Source organism: Solea solea, chromosome 3 (genome assembly GCF_958295425.1).
Source record: "Solea solea chromosome 3, fSolSol10.1, whole genome shotgun sequence".
NCBI lineage: Eukaryota > Metazoa > Chordata > Actinopteri > Pleuronectiformes > Soleidae > Solea > Solea solea.
Window position 1 is genome coordinate 2,470,032 of NC_081136.1, and position 21,310 is coordinate 2,491,341.

General features: G+C 41.5%; 1 protein-coding gene across 4 annotated transcripts in view; it reads right to left on the reverse strand.

Annotated features, from left to right (window-relative positions):
- Positions 1 to 154: 154 nt before the first annotated feature.
- Positions 155 to 21,310, reverse strand: part of arhgap36 (Rho GTPase activating protein 36) — a 28,828-nt gene continuing 7,672 nt past the window's right edge. For 2 of the 4 annotated variants that reach the window (XM_058624757.1, XM_058624753.1), the window contains exons 2-12: positions 11,544 to 11,700; positions 8,105 to 8,173; positions 5,701 to 5,996; positions 5,399 to 5,615; positions 5,250 to 5,305; positions 4,858 to 5,008; positions 4,626 to 4,774; positions 3,997 to 4,167; positions 3,737 to 3,825; positions 3,441 to 3,661; positions 155 to 797 (exon numbers count right to left, since the gene is read on the reverse strand). In XM_058624757.1, the coding sequence (XP_058480740.1) occupies positions 502 to 797; positions 3,441 to 3,661; positions 3,737 to 3,825; positions 3,997 to 4,167; positions 4,626 to 4,774; positions 4,858 to 5,008; positions 5,250 to 5,305; positions 5,399 to 5,615; positions 5,701 to 5,996; positions 8,105 to 8,173; positions 11,544 to 11,679 (1,851 nt within the window). In that variant the 5' untranslated portion in view covers positions 11,680 to 11,700 and the 3' untranslated portion in view covers positions 155 to 501. Of the gene's footprint in view, positions 798 to 3,440; positions 3,662 to 3,736; positions 3,826 to 3,996; positions 4,168 to 4,625; positions 4,775 to 4,857; positions 5,009 to 5,249; positions 5,306 to 5,398; positions 5,616 to 5,700; positions 5,997 to 8,104; positions 8,174 to 11,543; positions 11,701 to 18,866; positions 18,995 to 21,310 lie in introns of those variants that run through there. The other 2 variants (XM_058624755.1, XM_058624754.1) reach the window with 2 other exon arrangements.

Genomic DNA, 21,310 nt, shown 5'->3' on the forward strand with positions numbered 1-21,310 from the left:
ATTTGGCGCTTTAATGAATCCAGAGCTTCGTGGAGATTATTTTAATGATTGAAATGAACCTGGATTGTTAAAATCTGCAGAGGAACTCGACTTTGGACAAAGTTCAGGAGGCGAAAGGAAGATTTTTAGAGAAATGTGAAATTTGACCGGGAAAAACTGTTTTAAAGTTTATTTGTATAAGTTTTCGTTGTCAGTCATCAGAGATCTTTGATTATTGATTATTGATGTCTTTACAGATGAATGTTAGTGAAGCTCGTGCAGCTACTGTTAGTCTGAATACAACATTATATAAACATTTTATATATATATACTGTACATTAGAATTAGAACGTCCACATCATCGCTTTTCCTTCTTTTGCTTCTCGTTCGTATAAAAAACAAAAACAAAATTTGAGCTTAAAAATAAAAAATAAAAAGTCCTTCCTGGTTTGTTTTTCCTTCAAAAAAAAAAAAACCCAGCGGAAACACGAGAATTCCTTATCTCAAGATAATCTGTCCTCGTCATACCACGGTCTCTGAGCTCGAGCCTTTCCCGGTGAAGAAGTCCCAGAAGTTGGACGAGGACGAGGATTTGTTGCCGTCGTCGTGCGACGCCTGGCGCACCCACACGGCGGCGCTGTTGTCAGAGGAGACACCGAGGCTGGAGCAGCTGCAGCTGCTGAAGCTCAGAGCCGACGCCAGGGGTCCAGAGGATGAGGACGAGGAGGAGGAGGACGAAGGCTGTGAGAGGCTGAGGAGGTTGTGATGAGAGTGGAACTGACGCATGTGTCGGATGGATTTACCTGCAGAGACGTCACCTGGACAAGAGAGACACAGAGAGACAATATTCACATTGAAGAAGCTGAAAAATCACAGAAACTAAAAAAAAAATCACATTTAAGAAGCTATATATATATATATACATACATATACATATACATATATATATATATACACATATATATATATATACATATATATATACATACATATGACTGAAATAGAGAAGTCAAATCTTACTAACTGTAAGTACACAGTGTGACAGCTAGGTGGTGCTGTTGCAGTGTTTATTATTCTGACACTTTCCACAGATGATCAGATTTCACACGTTTTATTCAGTTTTTATTAAATAAATGAAAATAAAACAGTGAAAAGTGTAAAATGACTCAGTTTTGAACGTAAACATTCACTGTAACAAATTGACTGTAGAATTTACAGTAAATACCTGGCAAAAAAGTTGCCAGTAAAGTATTGTAAAATTCCTGTAAATTACTGTAAAAAGGATTACAGTAAATTACAGGATAACTTTTACAGGTTTTTCTTGTATATAAATTACAGCAATTTCTTGTTGTTTTTTTGGAAAAACAACTATTAATTGTAATCTAGTTTACAACATTATCTTGTATTCTATTCAAATTACAGAGGTTACCTGGCAACTAAAGTTGCCAGTAAATAGCTGTTAATACTTCACAATACAATATGTTGTTGTTGAATGTTTTTACAGTTAAATTTTGTTTTTCACATTAGCAAAATAATTAAAAAAAATTTAATATGTTAAATAAAACCAGAGTCAGAGCTGCAGCAAAACAAAACTTTTATTAAAACTCAGCAGTTTTACAACATGCCTTCAGAACTCAATTTGAATCCCCATAAATAAATAATAATGAATAAAATGATATCATGTTAAATATAAGGCTTCAGACAGAAGCTGGTTAGCCTAATTAAGCACAGACTGGAAATGGGGAAACAGGCTGCAAATTTTCTGAATGCACGGGTACAATCAGGTATATCACAGGTAAAAGGGCAGTTTGGTGCATTACTGTGAAGTTTCATATGATGAGTAAAACCTATTATAGTTTTACTCTCATGGGCACACTGTTTGCAGTGATACATTTCTGGGCTAAGAAAAGCAAAAAGGGAAGAAAAAAGAATTAAAGTTAATAAGGTTGCATGTCCAAAACAACAACAACACAAAAACAATGAGCACAGTCAGGGCTTTCGACCAGAAACTACTTGAAATTAAAACTCTTTCTTTATGAGTCATACAAAGTCATACGTTATGATTTATGTTTTGATTTATAAGTTATCTGTTAAATTGACCATTATGTTAACGGAGTCTGGAATGTAGCTGTCACTGTAGTATTATTATTATTATGAGTGGTAGTAGGCCTACTATTATCATCACTAGGCTATTGCTTTCTATACGATTATTATATTATATTATATAAATATAAGATATTATTCTCGAGGACAATCTTTGCAATAGCCAAGTTCCTATATATGTACCGAAAGTGTTGCACACAACCCTCAAACTCGATTTAACATGCATTCATGCCTATGTTGTGCAATATCCCGGTAAACCTCTATTTTGGATTTTGAATTTTTGCCGTTTTTCCGATTTTTTGGTGACTCTGGTTCTAAGGACCGGGCCGATCGCCGCTCTCTGCCCGAGGATAAGCGCCTATTTTCGGATACATCAGGGGCGATTTCAACGGGCCATATCTCGGTCATTTCTTCACATTTTTGGATGAAATCAGCGGTATTATGTTCCTCTATGTCCTCGAATAAAGCCGTGGGATGTTGGATTTTGATTTTTTTCCGTTTTTCCGACTTTTTGCGCCCAGTGACTCTGGTTCTTAGGACCGGGCCGACCGCCACTCTCTGCCCGAGGATGAGCGTCTATTTTCGGATTCATCAGGAGCCTACTCGCGCACCCCCGGGAGAGTGTCCGCGCCCCCCACCGGTCGAGAACTACTGCATTAGGTCATTATTTTAACTATTGTATTGTAACATTAGTTGTAACTAATGCATGTTACGCTAGCTAGCTTTAGCTTTAGCTGAATCAGTTAACGTTAACTAACGTTAATATTTGCTTAAAAAAAATGGTGCAGACTGAATTTTTCTAACAGTTAACGTCAGGTTCAAAACACGGATTAGCTAAAATAATGCGTTCGCCTGGGATTGCTTGTCTGGAATGTTCTCTGAAAACTCTCTAGCTAACTTTCTTTGAGGACATGCAAACCATAACTTACACGGTCAACTTTACGTTATGTTAACTAACAGTTAACAAGTTGAATCACATTTTAATTATGTAGGATATATATGTTAAACTTACGTTTTATGGAGTGTTTGAACACTGCGTTGCTCCTCTGCTTCACCTGTGCACGTGCTGCTCTTTCAATGTAATGCAATCCGATATCAACAGTATTTAACTGTAATACGCATCATCTACAGTCAGAATACAATTTGCCTGTCATTTTACAATATGTTACAGTGGAAAAATGCTGTCAGCTACTGTAATTATTTTGGACCCATGATGCATTGTGGTCTACAGTTATACTTTGTAAAATGACAGAACAAGAAGTTACTGTAAAATTTTACTGTAGAAATTACAGCAATTTGTTACAGTGTTGTTTTTATTGTTGTTGTTTGTTGTTTATTGTTTATTGTTTGTTGTTTACCTCCGTATCTGCTCTCGTGTCGTTTCCGGTTCTGGTTCAGTTTGAGGACATTGAGAAAAATCTCGCTGCTCAAACTTCCGTCAGCGCCGCTGCCGTCGGGCGGGAAAAGCGGCGAGGGCGGTTCCAGGGGGGACAGACTCCCGCTGGACGCCCCCACAGAGTCCAGCGACGCCCCCGTGTCCCGGCGACCGCTGCCGTCTGCGGTCAGGTGACTGCTGCTGCTGAGGGACCACACGGTTAGCTGTTAGCCGTTAGCTGCGGTTTTAACGAGAGAGCGGAGCGGTCGTCGTGGTTACCTGAGTTTCCTGCGCAGTAGGTAGTCAATGATGTCCGGGTCAGTCTGGATCAGACTCATGAGGACTTCCTGCTGCAACTCTGCAGAGACCTGGGAGAGACCAGCACATGTTAGCTTCAACTTAGCTTCACCTCAGCTCTATATTAGCTTCATGTTAGCTTCACCTCAGCTCCATATTAGCTTCATGCTAGCGTCACTCTTTGTTTGTCAGAATGTTTGAAATGAAATAAAACAGAAGAAGTGAATATGTGTGTGAGATACCGTGAAGAGTCTCCTGTAGTTCTGGATCAGGACCAGTGTGACGCTGATGATGGCCGTGCTGTCTTCGATGCCCATGGCCTGAGGACTCACGTCTCCTCCTCGTTCTTTCTGCAGCAGGTTTGGACCAAAGATCACGGCCAAGTTTGCCGACGTCATCTTGTTCCCGGGAATCTGGACAGAGAGACGTTCAGGACCATAAGGGCTTCAGTCAGGTTCTTTAGGTTCTGTAGGTTGTTAGAAGGTTCTTAAGGTTCTTTATGTTGTTATTAAGGTTCTTTAGGTTGTTCTTAAGATTCATGAGGTTGTTCTTAAGGTTATTTAGGTTGTTCTTAAAGTTCTTTATGTTGTTAGAAGGTTCTTATGGTTATTTAGGTTCTTAAGATTCCTGAGGTTGATCTTAAGGTTACTGAGGTTGTTCTTTAGGTTCTTAAGGTTCTTTAGGTTGTTCTTATGGTTCTTTATGTTGTTCATAGGGTTATTTAGGTTGTTCTTAAGATTCCTGAGGTTGTTCTTTAGGTTCTTATGGTTCTTTATGTTGTTATTACGGTTCTTGAGAATGTTCTTTAGGTTGTTTTTAAGGTTCTTTAGGTTGTTGTTAAGGTTCTTATGGTTCTTTAGGTTGTTCCCACCTCCTCGTCGTTGGTTCCGATGCTGTCCTGAGCGAAGCTCTGCACCGTGTGCAGTAAGGTGAGGAGACGCAGCAGCGTGTCACAGTTGCAGGGAGGCAGCAGGTAGAGGAGGTGCTGCAGGTAGTTGATCTGCTCTGCTCCTCTCATCACTGCAGGAGGAAACATAAACACGTTAACACGTTCTACTTTTGGAGGTTCTTCTTAAAGAGCGCAGAGTCGTCGGCGTACGTACGGTTGGCGTGCAGGAAGGCCGGGTAAAGCTCTCTGGACAGCAGAGGGTCGGGCATGTCCCGCAGAAACTCTTTCAGCAGAGCGGCCACGTCATGGACGCTGTGCTCCTCGTCCAGCTGGACGTCCACGCCCACGTCAAAGTCGTCCCTCAGCTGAGGACACACACACACGCCCACGTTCAGAACAAAGTGACTCAATCATTTGTCGTAAAACGAGGACACTTTTTCCCCGATAAATGAGATTTTTGAAAAACAGGAAGTCACACATCAGCAGTTTTAACTCGTGGAGTTTATTTTTATAATCTCACAGAGAGAGAGAGAGGGAGAGGGAGAGGGAGGGAGAGGGAGGGGAAACGCTGAGTCAGTGAAAGCAGCAAGGACAAAGTGTCCTCACCTGTCTCACTCTCTTCTTGGAGCTTCCCACTCGGAAGATTCCCACAGTCTGAAGACCTGAGGAGACAAACGTCACACTGAGGTGTTATTCATGTATTCATTTTGATGCTCTATGATTGCTTATGAGCGAATGACACGGTGGCACCTGACCGTGGTTCTCGATGTGACTGCAGCACCGCTCCACCACCCGAGGAACCTGCCTGTAGATGGGGTTCAGGCTCAGTTTGGTCTGGTTCCGTCCCTCCGACGACCCATCGCTCTGGGACTTCTTCAGCTCCAGCTCGGCTGGGTGAGAGAGCTGCAGCGCCTCCAACAGGCGAGACTGACTCTCTACAAGGTCTGAGATGGAGTCGACGGACAGACCTCCCTTTAACACAGAAAATTAGTTAAAAACATCTTCTAGAACGCTTTAGTTCATGGAGGACGAGCATGCGTGTGTCAGAGCGTCTCACCCTCCTCTGTCCTCGGCCCACGTTGTCCAGAAACGTTGGCGACAGCGGTTTGTTTGTTGCCGCAGAGTTAGAGGCAGGTGTCGCATTTCCGCCCGCGCCGACCAGCGGCGGGGACACGACCAGAGGTTTGTTCCCGTTGAAGAACTGTCGTTTCTGGGCTCGAAAGCGGAGGACGCTGGCCTCCAGGTCCAGGCAGTCTCGCCTGCTCTCCTTCAGAGCGTCCTGACGACGCTTGTACGCGCGGTCGTTGCCGATGACCTGAGACAGGGGGACGCCGAACGCTTTGGGAGCAGATTCTGGACGAGAAGACGAGAAGACGAAGGAAACTTTAGGACTTTGTCTTTGTGAAATCAACCTTTGCTTCAGTTTACGTTCGAGAGTGAAGTCGGTTTCTAGTTGAAAGGATAAAATGACCTCAATGACGTCTGACGGTCGTTCTCACACAGATTAACGAGCTGCACAATAATAGACGGAGAGAACAGATTACACAGATTACGCAGATTACACCTTTGGCCTTTAACACATCACACTGATACAGAAAAACCCTCATTGGCTCGGCTGAGTCACATGATCACAACAGTGATGTCACACAAACGTCCTCAGAGAACTGTGACAAATGTTTTGTCTCGGAGTGCGAGACAAAACTGATCTGTGTTTATTTAACTTAGTCTAAAGGAAAACACTTAACTTAATCTGAGCAAAAACAAACAACACACACACACACACAGAGCGACACACACAAACAGAAAGACACACACACAAACAGACAGACAGACACACACAGAGCGACACACACACACACACAGACACACACACAAACAGAAAGACACATACACACACACAAACAGACAGACAGACACACACACACAGACAAAGACAGACAGACACACACAGGCAAAGAGAGACACAAAAACACACACACTTTGTAAAATGGCAGGACGCCACACAAAGCCTTAAAGTTACAGGATTTACTCTTAAAATAACTGAGGAGGTTAAGAGTTTATTCACCAGTTCACACAGCAATGAGTGGATGAACTGTCTCATCCATTCATTCAATCATTCAGGAGATTTACAGCATGAAATTATGCTGACTAACCCTCTGCAATATTCTCAAAGTATTTTATCGTTTTTAAACGTGTTTTTAAGGGATAAACAACAGCGTGTTCAAATCAGAAAGTACTAAAATAAAAATATGATCAATGGTTTAAATACAGAATTATTATGGTCTGTACATGATAGAGTTATTATTTAAAGTGACTGTTTATATTCACAACAGTTCATTTATGGGAGTTTTTTCAGATCTCAAACCTGTTTTGTTTTTTTTAATTCAAAATCTAAGACAATAAATTATTTATCATTTTCTCTACAGCCATACATTTATTTTATCGTTTTTGTTCAAAAACAAGATTAATAAAAGTTGTATGCTTTTCTAACACTTGTTTCATTAATGATTCAGAGTAAATAAGAAAGAAAAACAGCTGCAAGACTTTCATGACTCAGGCTGTTAAATTTAGACGCTTCTGTTTTTCTGTCAACACACAACTTTATTTCTCCTCTGAGATTTAAACAATGTTTAAACACACACACACAGACACACACACACACTCCTGTGTAAACTCCTGTCAGACGTTTAACTGGAAAGAACTTTGTGTGAACTCTGTTTCTCTTGTATGAGGAGACGTCACGGACGTTTATTCAGAATAACCTCTCACACATACGGGAAATGCTGTCACAAACACTGCTAGCACACCAGTTGTGTCTGTGAGAGCGATTCAGTAGCGCTTGTGAGAGTGATTCAGTAGCATTTGTGAGAGCGATTCAGTAGCGTTTGTGAGAGCGATTCAGTAGCGTTTGTGAGAGCGATTCAATAGCATTTGTGAGAACGATTCAGTAGTGTTCGTGAGAGCGATTCAGTAGCGTTTGTGAGAGCGATTCAATAGCGTTTGTGAGAGCGATTCAATAGCGTTTGTGAGATCGATTCAGTAGCGTTCGTGAGAGCGATTCAATAGCGTTCGTGAGAGTGATTCAGTAGCGTTTGAGAGAGTGATTCAGTAGCGTTTGTGAGAGCGATTCAATAGCGTTCGTGAGAGTGATTCAGTAGCGTTTGAGAGAGCGATTCAATAGCGTTCGTGAGAGTGATTCAGTAGCGTTTGTGAGAGCGATTCAATAGCGTTCGTGAGAGTGATTCAGTAGCGTTTGAGAGAGCGATTCAATAGCGTTCGTGAGAGTGATTCAGTAGCGTTTGTGAGAGCGATTCAGTAGTGTTTGTGACAGAGGTCAGTTGAGGTCAGTGACCCTCAGTGAAGGTCAGATGAGGACAGTGAAGGTCACAGCAGGATCATATTAACAGTGTATAGTGATTATGAAACAAACGGTCAGAGAAGACGCTGTGTCTTTGTCTCACCTCGTTCTTTCTTCTCCTTTGAAAAAGAGTCAAACTTCCTGCGCAGAGATTTTCTCCGTTTACGTGTTTCTGTGGAGAAGAAAAAACATGTACTGTATAACTATAACTTTTATTTAAACCGCATAAAGTAAACATGTGGAAAACCTAATGAATATGCAAGATTACAGGCAAAGCTGATGTCCATCTTCAGTCCCAACATAACACAAGCTAACATTTTCATGTTATTTTTGACAAATTAATTGAATTGTGTTGTAAATATAATCTTCAAAAGTTGGCTTCATAAATAATGAGGTCACTTTTTTTATTGTAAAAGGTTTCAATGATTCTTCAAACATGTCTGTTTTTATTAAACAACAACATTATAGTGGAGGTTAGCGTGTGTGTGTGTGTGTGTGTTGGAACAAAGGGGGTCAAATTCCCACGACTGCAGGAAATTAGAACTTTATTTCCAAATCTTTTGGATCCTCCCACTGCGCACACACACACACACACACACACAGGAATTCACTCGCTCACTCAGTGCATCTGTCTTTTTTCTTTCACACATCACTCATTCACTCAGTCACTCGCACACAGCTGCCAGGAGCAGTGTGTTAAGTGTCTTTGCCCAGGAACACTTTGGCATGTAGACTACGGGAGCCAGGAATTGAACCCTCAACAACCTTCCAGTTGAAAGACAGTCCGCTCTACCACTGAACCACAGCGTGGTGCTGTCTTTTTACATGTGTTTAAAAAAACAACAACAAACATCATCCTCCTCGCCATCGACTGATCGTCTGAACAAAGGTGGACTCTGAAGTCACACCACTTCCTGTCTCTGCTGCCGTTGTCATGGAAACAGTTTTGATGTCACTGAACAATGAAACGATCTACATAAAACAATCTACAGTGGAAAACTGAAAAAAGAAGTGTAACTAAAATACCAAAGAATGGACCGAGAGCTGAGAGAGGGAGGGGGCATGAATTAATGTACGGGCTGTTTATTGTAAACCACGTTAACTAAAATACTCACACTAACACCCATAGGTACAAAAAAGTCCTCATTGAAACCCATTCATATCACTATTTTTGATGCATCGTGACAAAAACTTGGCAATTTAAGGGTTCAAAACTTAAAAATTCAATAGTATTTGATAGGTATGGAAAGGACTGGTTTAAAAAAAAAAAATACAAAATTAAATGTATTAAAAAAAATTGAATTACATTTTTATAGCTTACTTTTTTATGAGCACATTTTGGTGCTCTAGTTGTGTTACTTTTTTGAATCCTCAGTTTTTAAGTTTTCGTGATTTAATCTTTTTTGTTGATGCAACTCATGTTATCAGAGGAAGATGATGAACATGGACAAAATGAGGTGGGATTACAGAAGACGACGAGGACGAGTGTTTCCCAGCAGATGAGTGAGTCATGAGAACTTGAGAATGAGCGTCTGAAAAGAAAAACACAACTCAACAGTCACTGAGACGTAAGAGCCTGCTCATGAACAGTGACTCAGCAAAAACGCTGTCTCTCCATAGATCACATACAGTAAATGTCCACATGTGAGACGAGTTTAATGACGTTTGGACCAAACATTCAAGGACACATTTCTAAAAAAAAGTGAGAAAACTTTCCTACGTGAAAAGAAAAGAAAACTATAAACATCAGTTTTATTTCGGACTTTCCCACGAATTTCCATTGTGACCTGAAGCAGAAACGGATGAGAAACAAGCTGAACACAGATTAAATACGTTTGTCCCCGAAGGAATAAAGAGAAAAATAAACTACAATAAAGAGAGCAGCAGCATGGAAATATAGTCTCACAGGATTAACTGTGAATGTGCGAATAAATTCATAAAATATTCATATTTTATCAGACTGAAAATAAAGACGTGAAAAACTGCACATTCATATTTAAAAATCATTGATTTTGTTTGTTTTCAGAGGATGAAAAATTACTCAAAACACAAATATTCATGTGGAGGTCCAGAGATTTTCCCCCAGTTTTTAACATAAATTGAGATTCTCTTCCTCAGGAGACATTTAAAAAACAACAACATCAGACTGGTGATGCGGTCTGATTAAGAGTCACTGTTTATCTGTAACAAAGAGGCCATACACACACAGCAGGTCAAAGGTCAAAGTGTCCTGAGAGAGAACAACAGCATGAGACAGAGTCTGAGAAAAGAGTTCTTTGTTTCTTTAAGTGTGACCTCTGACCTCTGTGACCTCAGAGTTTTCCACCAACATCAACAAACAAACAAACAAACTTTGTCTGAATGTACGAGCTGTTTGTCTCACTTCAGTGTCTGGATTTCTCAATTTTTCTCATGTTTTCATTTTTATTTTTAAGTTTTTTTTATTGTAAACAACGTTAACTAAAATACTCACACTAACACACCTACGTCCAAAAATGTCCTCATTCATCCTCATCCAAATCAATCACAAAATCCACAGCAGAGAGTGAAGAGAGACAGAAGACAATCGTCTGCTCTCCAACAGACAAAACACGAAATGTGTCAACCGATCGCGTCGTTGCTGCTGACGCACGTTTGCTGTGGTGGGAGGAGCCAAAGTGTCAGAGATGAATCTTGCACAGAGATTAACTTTATTTTGGTGCTTTTCCTTTTTAAAAATCTGATTTGTCTGATGATTCAATACATGGGGTTTTTCAACATCTTTCACTATTCATTCATTCATTTAAATCTAGTCCTGAAATAGTAGCCTTAGAGACTTAGACTTCCTTTTACGGTCATTGCACAGAAAACACAACAGTGAAACTGGCAACGAAATTTCGTTGCTTGGCAACCGGAAAAAACACACAGGAAGTTACTGTAAACTATAACTCAAGAAAAAAAAAAAAAAAAGTCTGCAGGCTTTAATCAAGATGGCTGCCAAGTACACAGACTTTCTTAGAAGGACTTTGGTTTAAACCAATTATGTACAGATTGTGAAGATGTTGAACGGTGGCCAACCAAAGCTGTTCTTCTGTAAACTGACTTCATGCTACAGGCTACGCTAATCCACACCAGCATGTTCAGTGTATGAGCAAGAACTGCCAGAAATGCCAGAAATGCCTTCTTCTGACAAATGGTCAGAAGAATATAACAGGTTAAAATACATTAAAGCTGCAGCATAACATTCAAAAACACCAGCAGAACCTTGAAAAAAGCCAGTGGAACCTTCAAATACATCAGTACAACCTTCAAAAACATTTGTATAACCTAAAACATGGACAGAACCTTCAAAAACAACAGCAGAACCTTCAAAAACACCAGCAGAACCTTCAAAAACACCAGCAGAACCTTCAGAAAGGCCAATGGAACCTCCAAAAACATTAGTAGAACCTAAAACACAGACAGAACCTTCAAAAACGCCAGCAGAACCTTCAAAAATGACAGCAGAACCTTCAAAAACAACAGTAGAATCTTCACAAACACCAGTATTGTCCTCCTCATACCTCGTGGGATGCTGATCTTGAAGTCAAAGTCGCGCTCCTCTAGGTGGTACAAGGCCACCTCCTGTAATCTGGCTCGCTCCAGCTCCGACAGACTCTGGATCGGCACCGGCTGCAACCGTATGTTCTGACCCAACATGGTCGCCCACGTCTGGTTGCCCTGAGGGAGACAGAAAGAATGAATAAGGAGAGTGGATTAAGGATTGTGGAGGACTAATGACGGGACATCACGAGCAGCATTCATCCTTTCATCAACAAACTTCACTGAAAACCACAACCTTGCAGAGGAAATCAGCTGTAATCAGTGAACATTATCAACCAACCATCAAGTTCTTAAAGCAACAGAACCCTCAAGAGTCAAACCTTTCCAGACACGTGGGAAAGTCTTTCCTGTCCAACAAACGTCCTTTTTAAAGGGAAATTCCATACATTCAGTGAATGGACAGAGTGTTTACAGTTGTGTAATGAAGCCTCAGGGTTTGTATCGTCTGGAAGAATATCCATTTTAAGGATTTTATCCTGATTATTTCTCCTCCAACCTCAGGACATTTGTCTTAAGGACGGTCACTGAGGACATTTTCTAGTCATGGAAAGTCTGATCAACAACTCGACTTAGGTAAAGGAAACGTAGGATACGGTGTGTTGGTTTTTTTTAAATCTCTTATCTTCGTCCAACTGTTTTTGATTAAAGACAACATGATAGTTTTACTTTAATAATATCTAAATTTCAACATTTTCCACTAAAACTGAAAGAAAGACATGATCATATTTTATTGTCACTTGATGTTTAGTTGAGGTTTTCATTGACCAAAAGGGGGCGACAAACTTTTATTCGTTTTTCATGTCAATGTGGTGAGGAAAGCTCACAGCAGCTAGCTGCTAACGTACCGGCTACTGTTGTTAAAATGAATGTTTATTGTTAGCATTAACAGCAGCCACGTACAATGTGTCTAACATTAGCAGCTACTGTCAGCAAATGCTGTGGCATTATATTGTTTGTCGTTAGCAGCTACTGTAGCGGCTAATTGCTGTTGTCACGTAGACGTTAGCAGTAACTGCAGCGACATGCAGTGGGTTCGGTGTTTTTTAATGTTAGCAGCTACTGCAACTGCCAGCGTGTGAAACATTAGCAACTACTGTCAGCAAATGCTATTGTAGCACATAATAATCATTGCTGTTGTGTTGTTTAACATTAGCAGCAATCGTCAGCAGATCCCATAGCGTTAGTGTTTGATGTTAGCAGCTAATTTAGCAGCTACTGTCGTTGCGATTAGCAGTGTTTGGTGACAGAGTGAAGCTACAGTCACTGCGGTTTATTAAAGCTGTAAAAACGACTTTAAATGTACAGCGTCGACAGAAAAGAAGCATTTTTCTTTCTTAAGATGTTTCCGGACTAAAAAATATACAATATTAAGTTTGACTGTTGAGCTAAATCTCGCCTTTAGATAAAAACTAAAGTCACATTGTTCAGTTGTTTTTCTAAAGTTTGGCAAAAGTTTAAAAAACAAACTTTAACCTTACATTGTTCTCTTCACGACTCTGGGATGCTTCACTAAACGTTTCCACACAACAAAGGCGACGGTTTTCAGAGAACTCTGAGGTTCGGTTTCAAAAGTCAAAGTTCATGTTGCAAAACAACAGGGTTTGAATAAATGTGTCTTGCATTAAAACTGCTTCTCAAAGTGGGAGGTGGACAAAACCCGGTGAAGGCACAGCCAGAGGAGACGGAGACGGAGACGGAGTCACGTTAATAAACATCATTTATGCCAGAGAACTAAACTAATAAGAGTTCATTTTGATGATTTTATTAGTTTACCAGACACTGGACTCAACTCATTTGTTCTCCTCGTCCGACCTGAGGGCGAGCGCAGTGACAGAGGCGGAGCGAGAGATAAAAGCAGCGACCGCAGGTTAACGAGAAGCAGACGAACACACGTCACTGATCCCAAGCCTCGAAAAGACGACGGCAACAGCATGTTCATCTACAGTGAGTGGGAAACGGACGTCAAAACACTGACTTACTGACTGAAAACTACGCTGCAACCAGAGTAATAATCCCAGGAGGTGAACAGAGGAAGACAAAACACAGATTATTTCAGGAACTGGACTATTTTTTCCAAAGCTTTTATCAACAGGAATCAGCATAAATACGCCGCCAATCGCCATCATGACCATGTCAAACCTGTAGGGGGCGGTGTAACGGGAGACATTGAGACATGTTAGCAGATTACAATCTGGAAAATACAACAAATTCCTGTGTTTTTATCCCCACGAACACTCACAAAGCAAAAAACACTTTTTCATCCCCGTCCCTTAAAAAAGAATTCCTCCAAAGGTTCCAAATATAATACAGCCGCGAGGATTAAACATTTAACCGCTGACGGGTTATCTAATGTTCGTACTAAATTTCAAAATAATTCCTTCAAGATGTCTGAGATTAAAGTCAAAAAGAACGGGACGCAAAAAAACCCACAAAAACCTAAAAGCAGGACTGCACTGAAACTGAGATAATAGTCATTATTTGAATAATACATAGACGTATGCGTATATATATATATATATATATATATATATATATGCTGAAACAGGAGGACAACACATCTGTGAAAGCTTTATCTCAGATTATGAAACTTGTTTGTACGTTTGTTTCGACATCTGTTTCTAAAACTCTGCGTTTTCATCGTCATAAATAACAGACCGAGTCTGGTGAGGAACGTGAGTGATGAATGATGCGTTCAAGTACAGCGTGTGCTGCGGGAAGAGAGAACGTCATGCTCCGTAAATCTTACATAACGTGGCTTTAAAGGCATCTGATTATGAAACATTAAAGAGTTTCATGAAGATTTTTGACCATAATCTCTTCCACGTCTTTTCCAATAAGTGATCTTTAAACCATTAAAGTCCCACTGCACATTTTCTCTTCGTGGTCTCAGACTGTGAAGGAGTTCTGACATAATCTGTTACTAATCTACTGTATTTGACCACAGAACTGACAGGAAAATACCAACGTGCTGGAAGTGGAATTAGTTAAGAATGTGCTGCTCTTTTACTGAAAGTTTACGCGCCGATGTACTTCAGTGAGATAAAGACGTGAACATGTGACTTAGATGTCGTGGATTTAAACTGACGTAGAGTTTTATTACAGGAATCTTTAGTTAAAGTGGATAAAATCAGTTACAACTGTGAGACCTCGGTCACTGTGAGACCTCACTGCTAGTCCTCACTGCAAGACCTCAGTTACTGCGAGACCTCAGTTACTGCGAGACCTCAGTTACTGCGAGACCTCAGTTACTGCGAGACCTCACTGCAAGTCCTCACTGCGAGACCTCACTGCACGACCTCACTGCACGACCACACTGCAATACCTCACTGCGAGACCTCACTGCACGACCTCAGTTACTGCGATACCTTAGTTACTGCGATACCTCAGTTACTGCGAGACCTCAGTTACTGCAAGACCTCAGTTACTGCAATACCTCACTGCACGACCACACTGCGAGACCTCACTGCAAGACCTCAGTTGCTGCAATACCTTAATTACTGCGAGACCTCAGTTACTGCAAGACCTCAGTTACTGCAATACCTCACTGTAAGACCTCACTATAAGACCTCACTGCGAGACCTCACTGCAAGACCTCAGTTACTGCAAGACCTCAGTTACTGCAAGACCTCACTATAAGACTTCACTGCGAGACCTCAGTTACTGCATTACCTCACTGTAAGACCTCACTGTAAGACCTCACTATAAGACCTCACTATAAGACCTCACTGCGAGACCTCACTGCAAGACCTCAGTTACTGCAAGACCTCACTATAAGACTTCACTGCGAGACCTCACTATAAGACCTCAGTTACTGCAAGACCTCAGTTACTGCGAGACCTCACTGCGAGACTTCAGTCACTGCGAGTCCTCAGTCACTGCGAGACCTCAGTCACTGCGAGCCTTGACTTTACAGCCGAGGCGATCGTCTCCAATCACACAGAGCTGTGTGGTCTGAGCCTCAATTATGGACATGAGACACGTCCCCCCCCACACACACACACAGACCAACAGAAGAGGACGGAGACTAAAAAACCCACAACAACTGTGTCTCAGTTACAGTAGAGGAGCTGCAAAGGCTCATGGGTAAAATGGTAAAAACCTCTGTGGTCTATTTCTGTCTTTACGATGTACTGGTTGTTTACATTATTAAAACATTTGTATTAGAGTCCAGAGCTGCTGTGGGACTTTAAAGGGAGAGTTCAGTGTTTCTGACACTGTGGTTGTGTGAGGAACTCACACACAGGAGAAACTTAATGAGCCTGAAAAACTGATTTCAGTCACTTAACAAAAGACTCAGTTAATAAAATCCACGTCAGCTTAAGTCTACGACAAACTTCAGTTTCTTGTTGCGATGAAGATGTTAACATGTTCGAAGACTTGAGTCTTTTGTGTGGTGAATAAAATCTCAGTCCGTGTTCATGTGTTCACGACTAATGTCCACACAAGGAAGGAATGTAAAGAATCCTCCACTCGCAGGTTAAAGGATGAAAACCATGTATCGAACCCGTCTCTGAACATAGTCACTGTTTGTGTGAAAGATCTTGTGTTCGCATCATCACACCGACACTCAGACATGAGACGCTTTCAAAAAGATCTTTGTGTGTTGATTTTCCACATGTAACATGTGACACACTGTGTGTGTCTGCGTGTGTGTGTGTGTGTGTGTGTGTGTGTGTGTTCTCACGTCAACACGAGGTCTTTGTTTAGGTTTACTCAGATAAAAACTAGATGTTTGAGATGTTTGACCACAGCGGCGAGGCCGAGGCTCCTCCCCCGAGACTCTCGCTCCGGATTTATGTCTTTGTGGCTTTTGTCAAAACCAGGATCTAAGCGGAGGAAAAGTCAAACCACACACACACACACACACACACACACACTCAAACGTGGGGCTGAAGACGTTTGACCACAGGGTGATAATCCCACAGACCTAAAGGTGGTAATCCCACAGGCCTGAGTGTGATAATCCCGCAGACCTAGCGAGTCATTTAAATGTACGGTGCATTAAAAGTGAAATTAAAACGATTTTAGATTACATGGCGTCCTGATTTACAAGCATAAAACTGTTATTATAATTATGTAAAAATGCACCTTTCTGTCTCGTATCATCCCAATTTCTTAACGTCTAAATAATCATCGCGGTCAAAACAAGCGAGAAATAAGAAATAAATTCTCAGATTTATGTTTCATTGTTTTGGGAGAAAGTGTGAATGAGAGGGTGAGGGAAACAGAGGAGGTGAGAGGTTTAAAAAAAACAACAACAATTTACGGAGTGAGATGAAGGAGAAACATCTGTGAACAATCACCATTGTGCTCTTCATCACTTCATCAGGCGAGGAGAGACACACACACACACACACTTTATAGCATTCTTAGCGCGTTAGCTCATGTTTATCGCTGCGTCGTAAACAGTTTGTTATAAAGAGATAAACTGAACAGAATATAATCAGATTAAATAATCAGTTACTGTACTTAGGTATCGAAAGGATGTTGCAGCGAGTGAATGGGTGAAAACTGTCGCGTAAAGCAGCTCATCGAGACTAGAAAAGCTCTATATGATGTAAATACAGACCATAATACCAAGTCTTCTTCTTCTGATTTTATTTGGTAGTGACGAGTAACAGAGAGAGTGAGAGGAAGGGTAAAAGTAGTTACACGTAAAGTACACATACGCAAGTTTTGTGATCGAGTACAGTAACAAAGTATTTGTACTTTGTTACATTGGCAGCACCGCAGGCACCAGTTAAACTGGTTAGACTGGTTAGACTGGTTAAAGTGGTTAAATTGGTTAAATTGGTTAGACTGGTTAAACTGCATTCATCAGGGATGAAAAAATACACCATTTACTGAATTATTACAATAATTGTTCAGAGAACTGCTTTAAACTCTGATATTAGGATTTAAAAATGGAACTGCGCTCCATTTTGGTGACAGGGTTATTTTCATAAATGAGAGGGTTAGAAATGTTCGATCCGGAAATCACTCACACAATCATTGTCTCCGTTCACCATTCTCCTGAAAGGTCACCACTGTGAACCAGCAGTGACTGATCATCATCATCATTATTATCATCATTATTATAATAATAATAATAATAATAATAATAATAACAATAATGATAATAATTATCCTGGTGTGAGATAAAAACACGTGGCGTACTTCCTCATGTCGCCCGATCGTGACAATAAAGTAACACTGTTACATAAAGTGACCTCTTTATCTTCACGCTTCACTGAGAACACTTCATGCTTTTATGAACACATGAACGAGGCTTAAAGAAAAGAGACTATATTTAGCTCTAGATGAACGTGCTTTATGTTCACACGTAGTCCATGAAAGAAAGTGTTGAGAAAATCTGCTGAATAAAACACGCACATTTACATATTCACCCTCTCACCCTCTCAGCCCTTTCATCTCCCCCTCTTGTTGTGACGCAGACACAGTCGACCGTTTCTATTATTCCTCTAATGAGAGAGAACGTCGTTTTCGCTGAGTCACACTTTTTGCAAATGATGCAAACACACACATATATATAAACACACACACACACACACACACACACACATATAAACACATATAAACACACAGACGGTGCTAATAGGCTCCTTGGCAGAGCTGAAGATTTGAGACTGGGCCACTGAAACTGGTCTTACGTCAACACACACACACACACACACACACACACACACACACAGTGACACACACACACACACACACACCTGGAATTCAAACATAGGTCAGTGAATGAGCACTGTTGGATTAGTGGGAAAATGCTAAATGCTTATTTATGAGTGTGTGTGTGTGTGTGTGTGTGTCACTGTGTGTGCGTGCGTGCGTGTGTGTGTGTGTGTGCTCAGTTTCTGAATCTAAATCACCACAAACATCTTTAAACGTCGTTTATTGTCACAGATTTGAGTTTTTTAGTTTCTGCTTTAAAGTCGTGTGAAGAGAGCGGGACGGCGCGGAACGACTGGAGGAGGATTCGTTGGTAACCACGGCAACGGAGCGTCAAGAGTTTAAAAACAACGGAGGAAAAATGGACTTTGGTTGAAAATGAAAGGTCACATTTTTAAGCATAAAGTTGTTTTGGCTCGAAACTGAACGTTGTTTGATTCAGAGTCAAAACAAGAACTGAGAATGTGCTCTTCATCGTCATCATCATCATCATCATTACACTTTTAATGAGATAATAATAATAATAATAAAGATAAACTTCAGCCAAACACACACACGCACACACTCACAGACAGACAGACAGACAGACAGACAGACAGACAGTCACTTACTCAAACTTGATTCCTGATCGTCTTTTATCCAGAGTTTGGTCCAAAACACAAACATCAACTGTACTGAGCTGAATGAGAGGAACGAGTGAGAGAGAGAGAGAGAGACAGAGAGAGGGAGGGAGAGAGAGAGAGAGAGAGGGAGAGAGAGGGAGGAGGAGCGGTGCAGACTGACTCCACGAGCTGCCAACATAAACACAAGACAGGAGGAGGAGGAGGAGGAAGGTGAAACGATGGTGAGGTGAAAGAGAAGAGCAAAGAAAGTTGTGAAGAAAAACAGGTGAGGTTGAGTGGAAAGGAGTGAAAGAAAGGAAGGATGAGGAGGAAATAAGGTGGTAGAGAAGGAAAGAAGTATCCAGGACACAGGAAAGGAAGAAAAATACAAGACAGTTCTATGAGAAGGAAGTGAAGAAAGAAGGAAGGAAGGATGGAAAAGGCAAGAAAGGAAGAGATGGGTAAGGAAATGAGGGAATGAACAAGGTAATGAGGTAAAGGGAAGGAAAGAATGGGGAAGGCAGCAAGAAGAGGAGCTAGGAGAGAGCAAGGTGAGGGGGTAGGAAGTAAAGAGCTCAGTTTCAGTGTCTTAGCTAAAAGGGGCGTCACAGACGTGTGTGTGTGTGTGTGTGTGTGTGCGTGTGTGTGCGTGCGTGTGTGTGTGTAAAATGTCCATCAACACTTCAGCTGCAGCCCAAAACAACAGCGGCTGACACCTCGACCTTTGACCTCCCCGGTCCGAGATCAGGGGTCATGAGTCTGGCTGACATAATCAGATTATCAGAGTCAGGACGAGCTTTGAAACGACAGCAAGAAGACGCACAATCACACACACACACACACACAGTGTTTGTGTCGGCTGTCAATCAAACATCCCACTCTGATCTTTGTTAGAACCTAGAGTTTGACTTTGTCACATGTTCACAGATTAATAATCCCTGACGTGGATTAACTCAGAGAATCTAAAGAATTCCTCTGGACCACACAACAAAAGTTAACCCGATTAAAACTCAGGAACCTGATTAAACTGTTTTAAAGTCAGTGAGACGTGGACTTTTGTGTTACTTCTGTCTCACAGGGATTATAATCTGTGTCAGTTTAAATCGACGACGTCTTAATAATGGATGATATTAAAGTTAAAATCCTCTAACAATAATAAATGCTACATTGTTACATCCTCTCTCTCTCTCTCTCTCTCCTTTGATCGTGTTCACATCCTGTGACGGTGCCAAACACGGCCAGGTCAAAGGTCAAGCGTGGAGTTGTACTGCTGCATGTTTGTGCTGAGTCAGGCTTTAAAAACAGGATGGATGACACACACACACACACACACACACACGCACACACACGTCCCACATCAATGCCTACACTGCCCTCTACAGTCCAAACTGCATTACTGCAGGACTTATTCATTCATTCATCAAACAGAGAGGCAGAGACACAAGCGTGGTCATTTCTCTTTGTTTAGCTGAGTCCACCAGTTTAGCGGTGGTTAACTACACTAACTAGTTGTCACGTCCGCCTCATCCTTTCACCTCATCACAGTGACCACACAGGAAATGACTTTTTATTCACTTCCTCGTCGACCTCGTCAGCAAAAAAAACAAAAACCTAACAGTCAGCAAATGGACAAAAAGTTATTTTTAAGACCTTGGATGAGGACAAGGAGGAGGCTGAGTGAATGAGAGGATGAGGAGGATGAGGGGATGAGGGGACGAGGGGATGAGGGGATGAGGGGACGAGGAGGCTGAGGAGATGAGGATGAGAGGGGTTGAGAGTGAAGACATGAGAAAGCAGTGGTGAACTAAGAGCAGTGATGATGAAGAAGAAGAAAAATGAGGACATGAAGGATTAAAGAAGTACTTTGATGTACATTAAAGAACTTTGAACTGTAGGGGGCAGCACTGGTGCTCAGCTGCTGCCCCCTGCTGTTCAAAGTTCTCCGTCACTGACTGAAAATCTCTGCCCCTCCCCCAGTCCTTCTTCATCCACTCTCAGAAGATGAAGATGTGACTTTGATGTCCTGGCTTTGAAAGGTTGATATGAAAGGTTGAACCAGGAACAAACTAAAGTGCAGTCAAACAAACACCTCAACAGGTCGTCAAAACCTGGTCTTCCAAACCTCACGGCCAGAAGACAGCGTCTAAAGAAGTCGTCCACAAACAAACTATGTCCAAAAGCAAAAACAAAGTCAAGATGAGACGCAGGAGGATGCAGACAATGTCTTCATCTTCAAGACAAGAATCCCCAGAACCTGAGACACCCGAGGACCAGACTGTCCTTCAACCAGAGGGGTGTCCACCTCCGCCCGAGGACCAGACTGTCCTTCAACCAGAGGGGTGTCCACCTCCGCCCGAGGACCAGACTGTCCTTCAACTAGAGGGGTGTCCACCTCCGCCCGAGGACCAGACTGTCCTTCAACTAGAGGGGTGTCCACCTCCGCCCGAGGACCA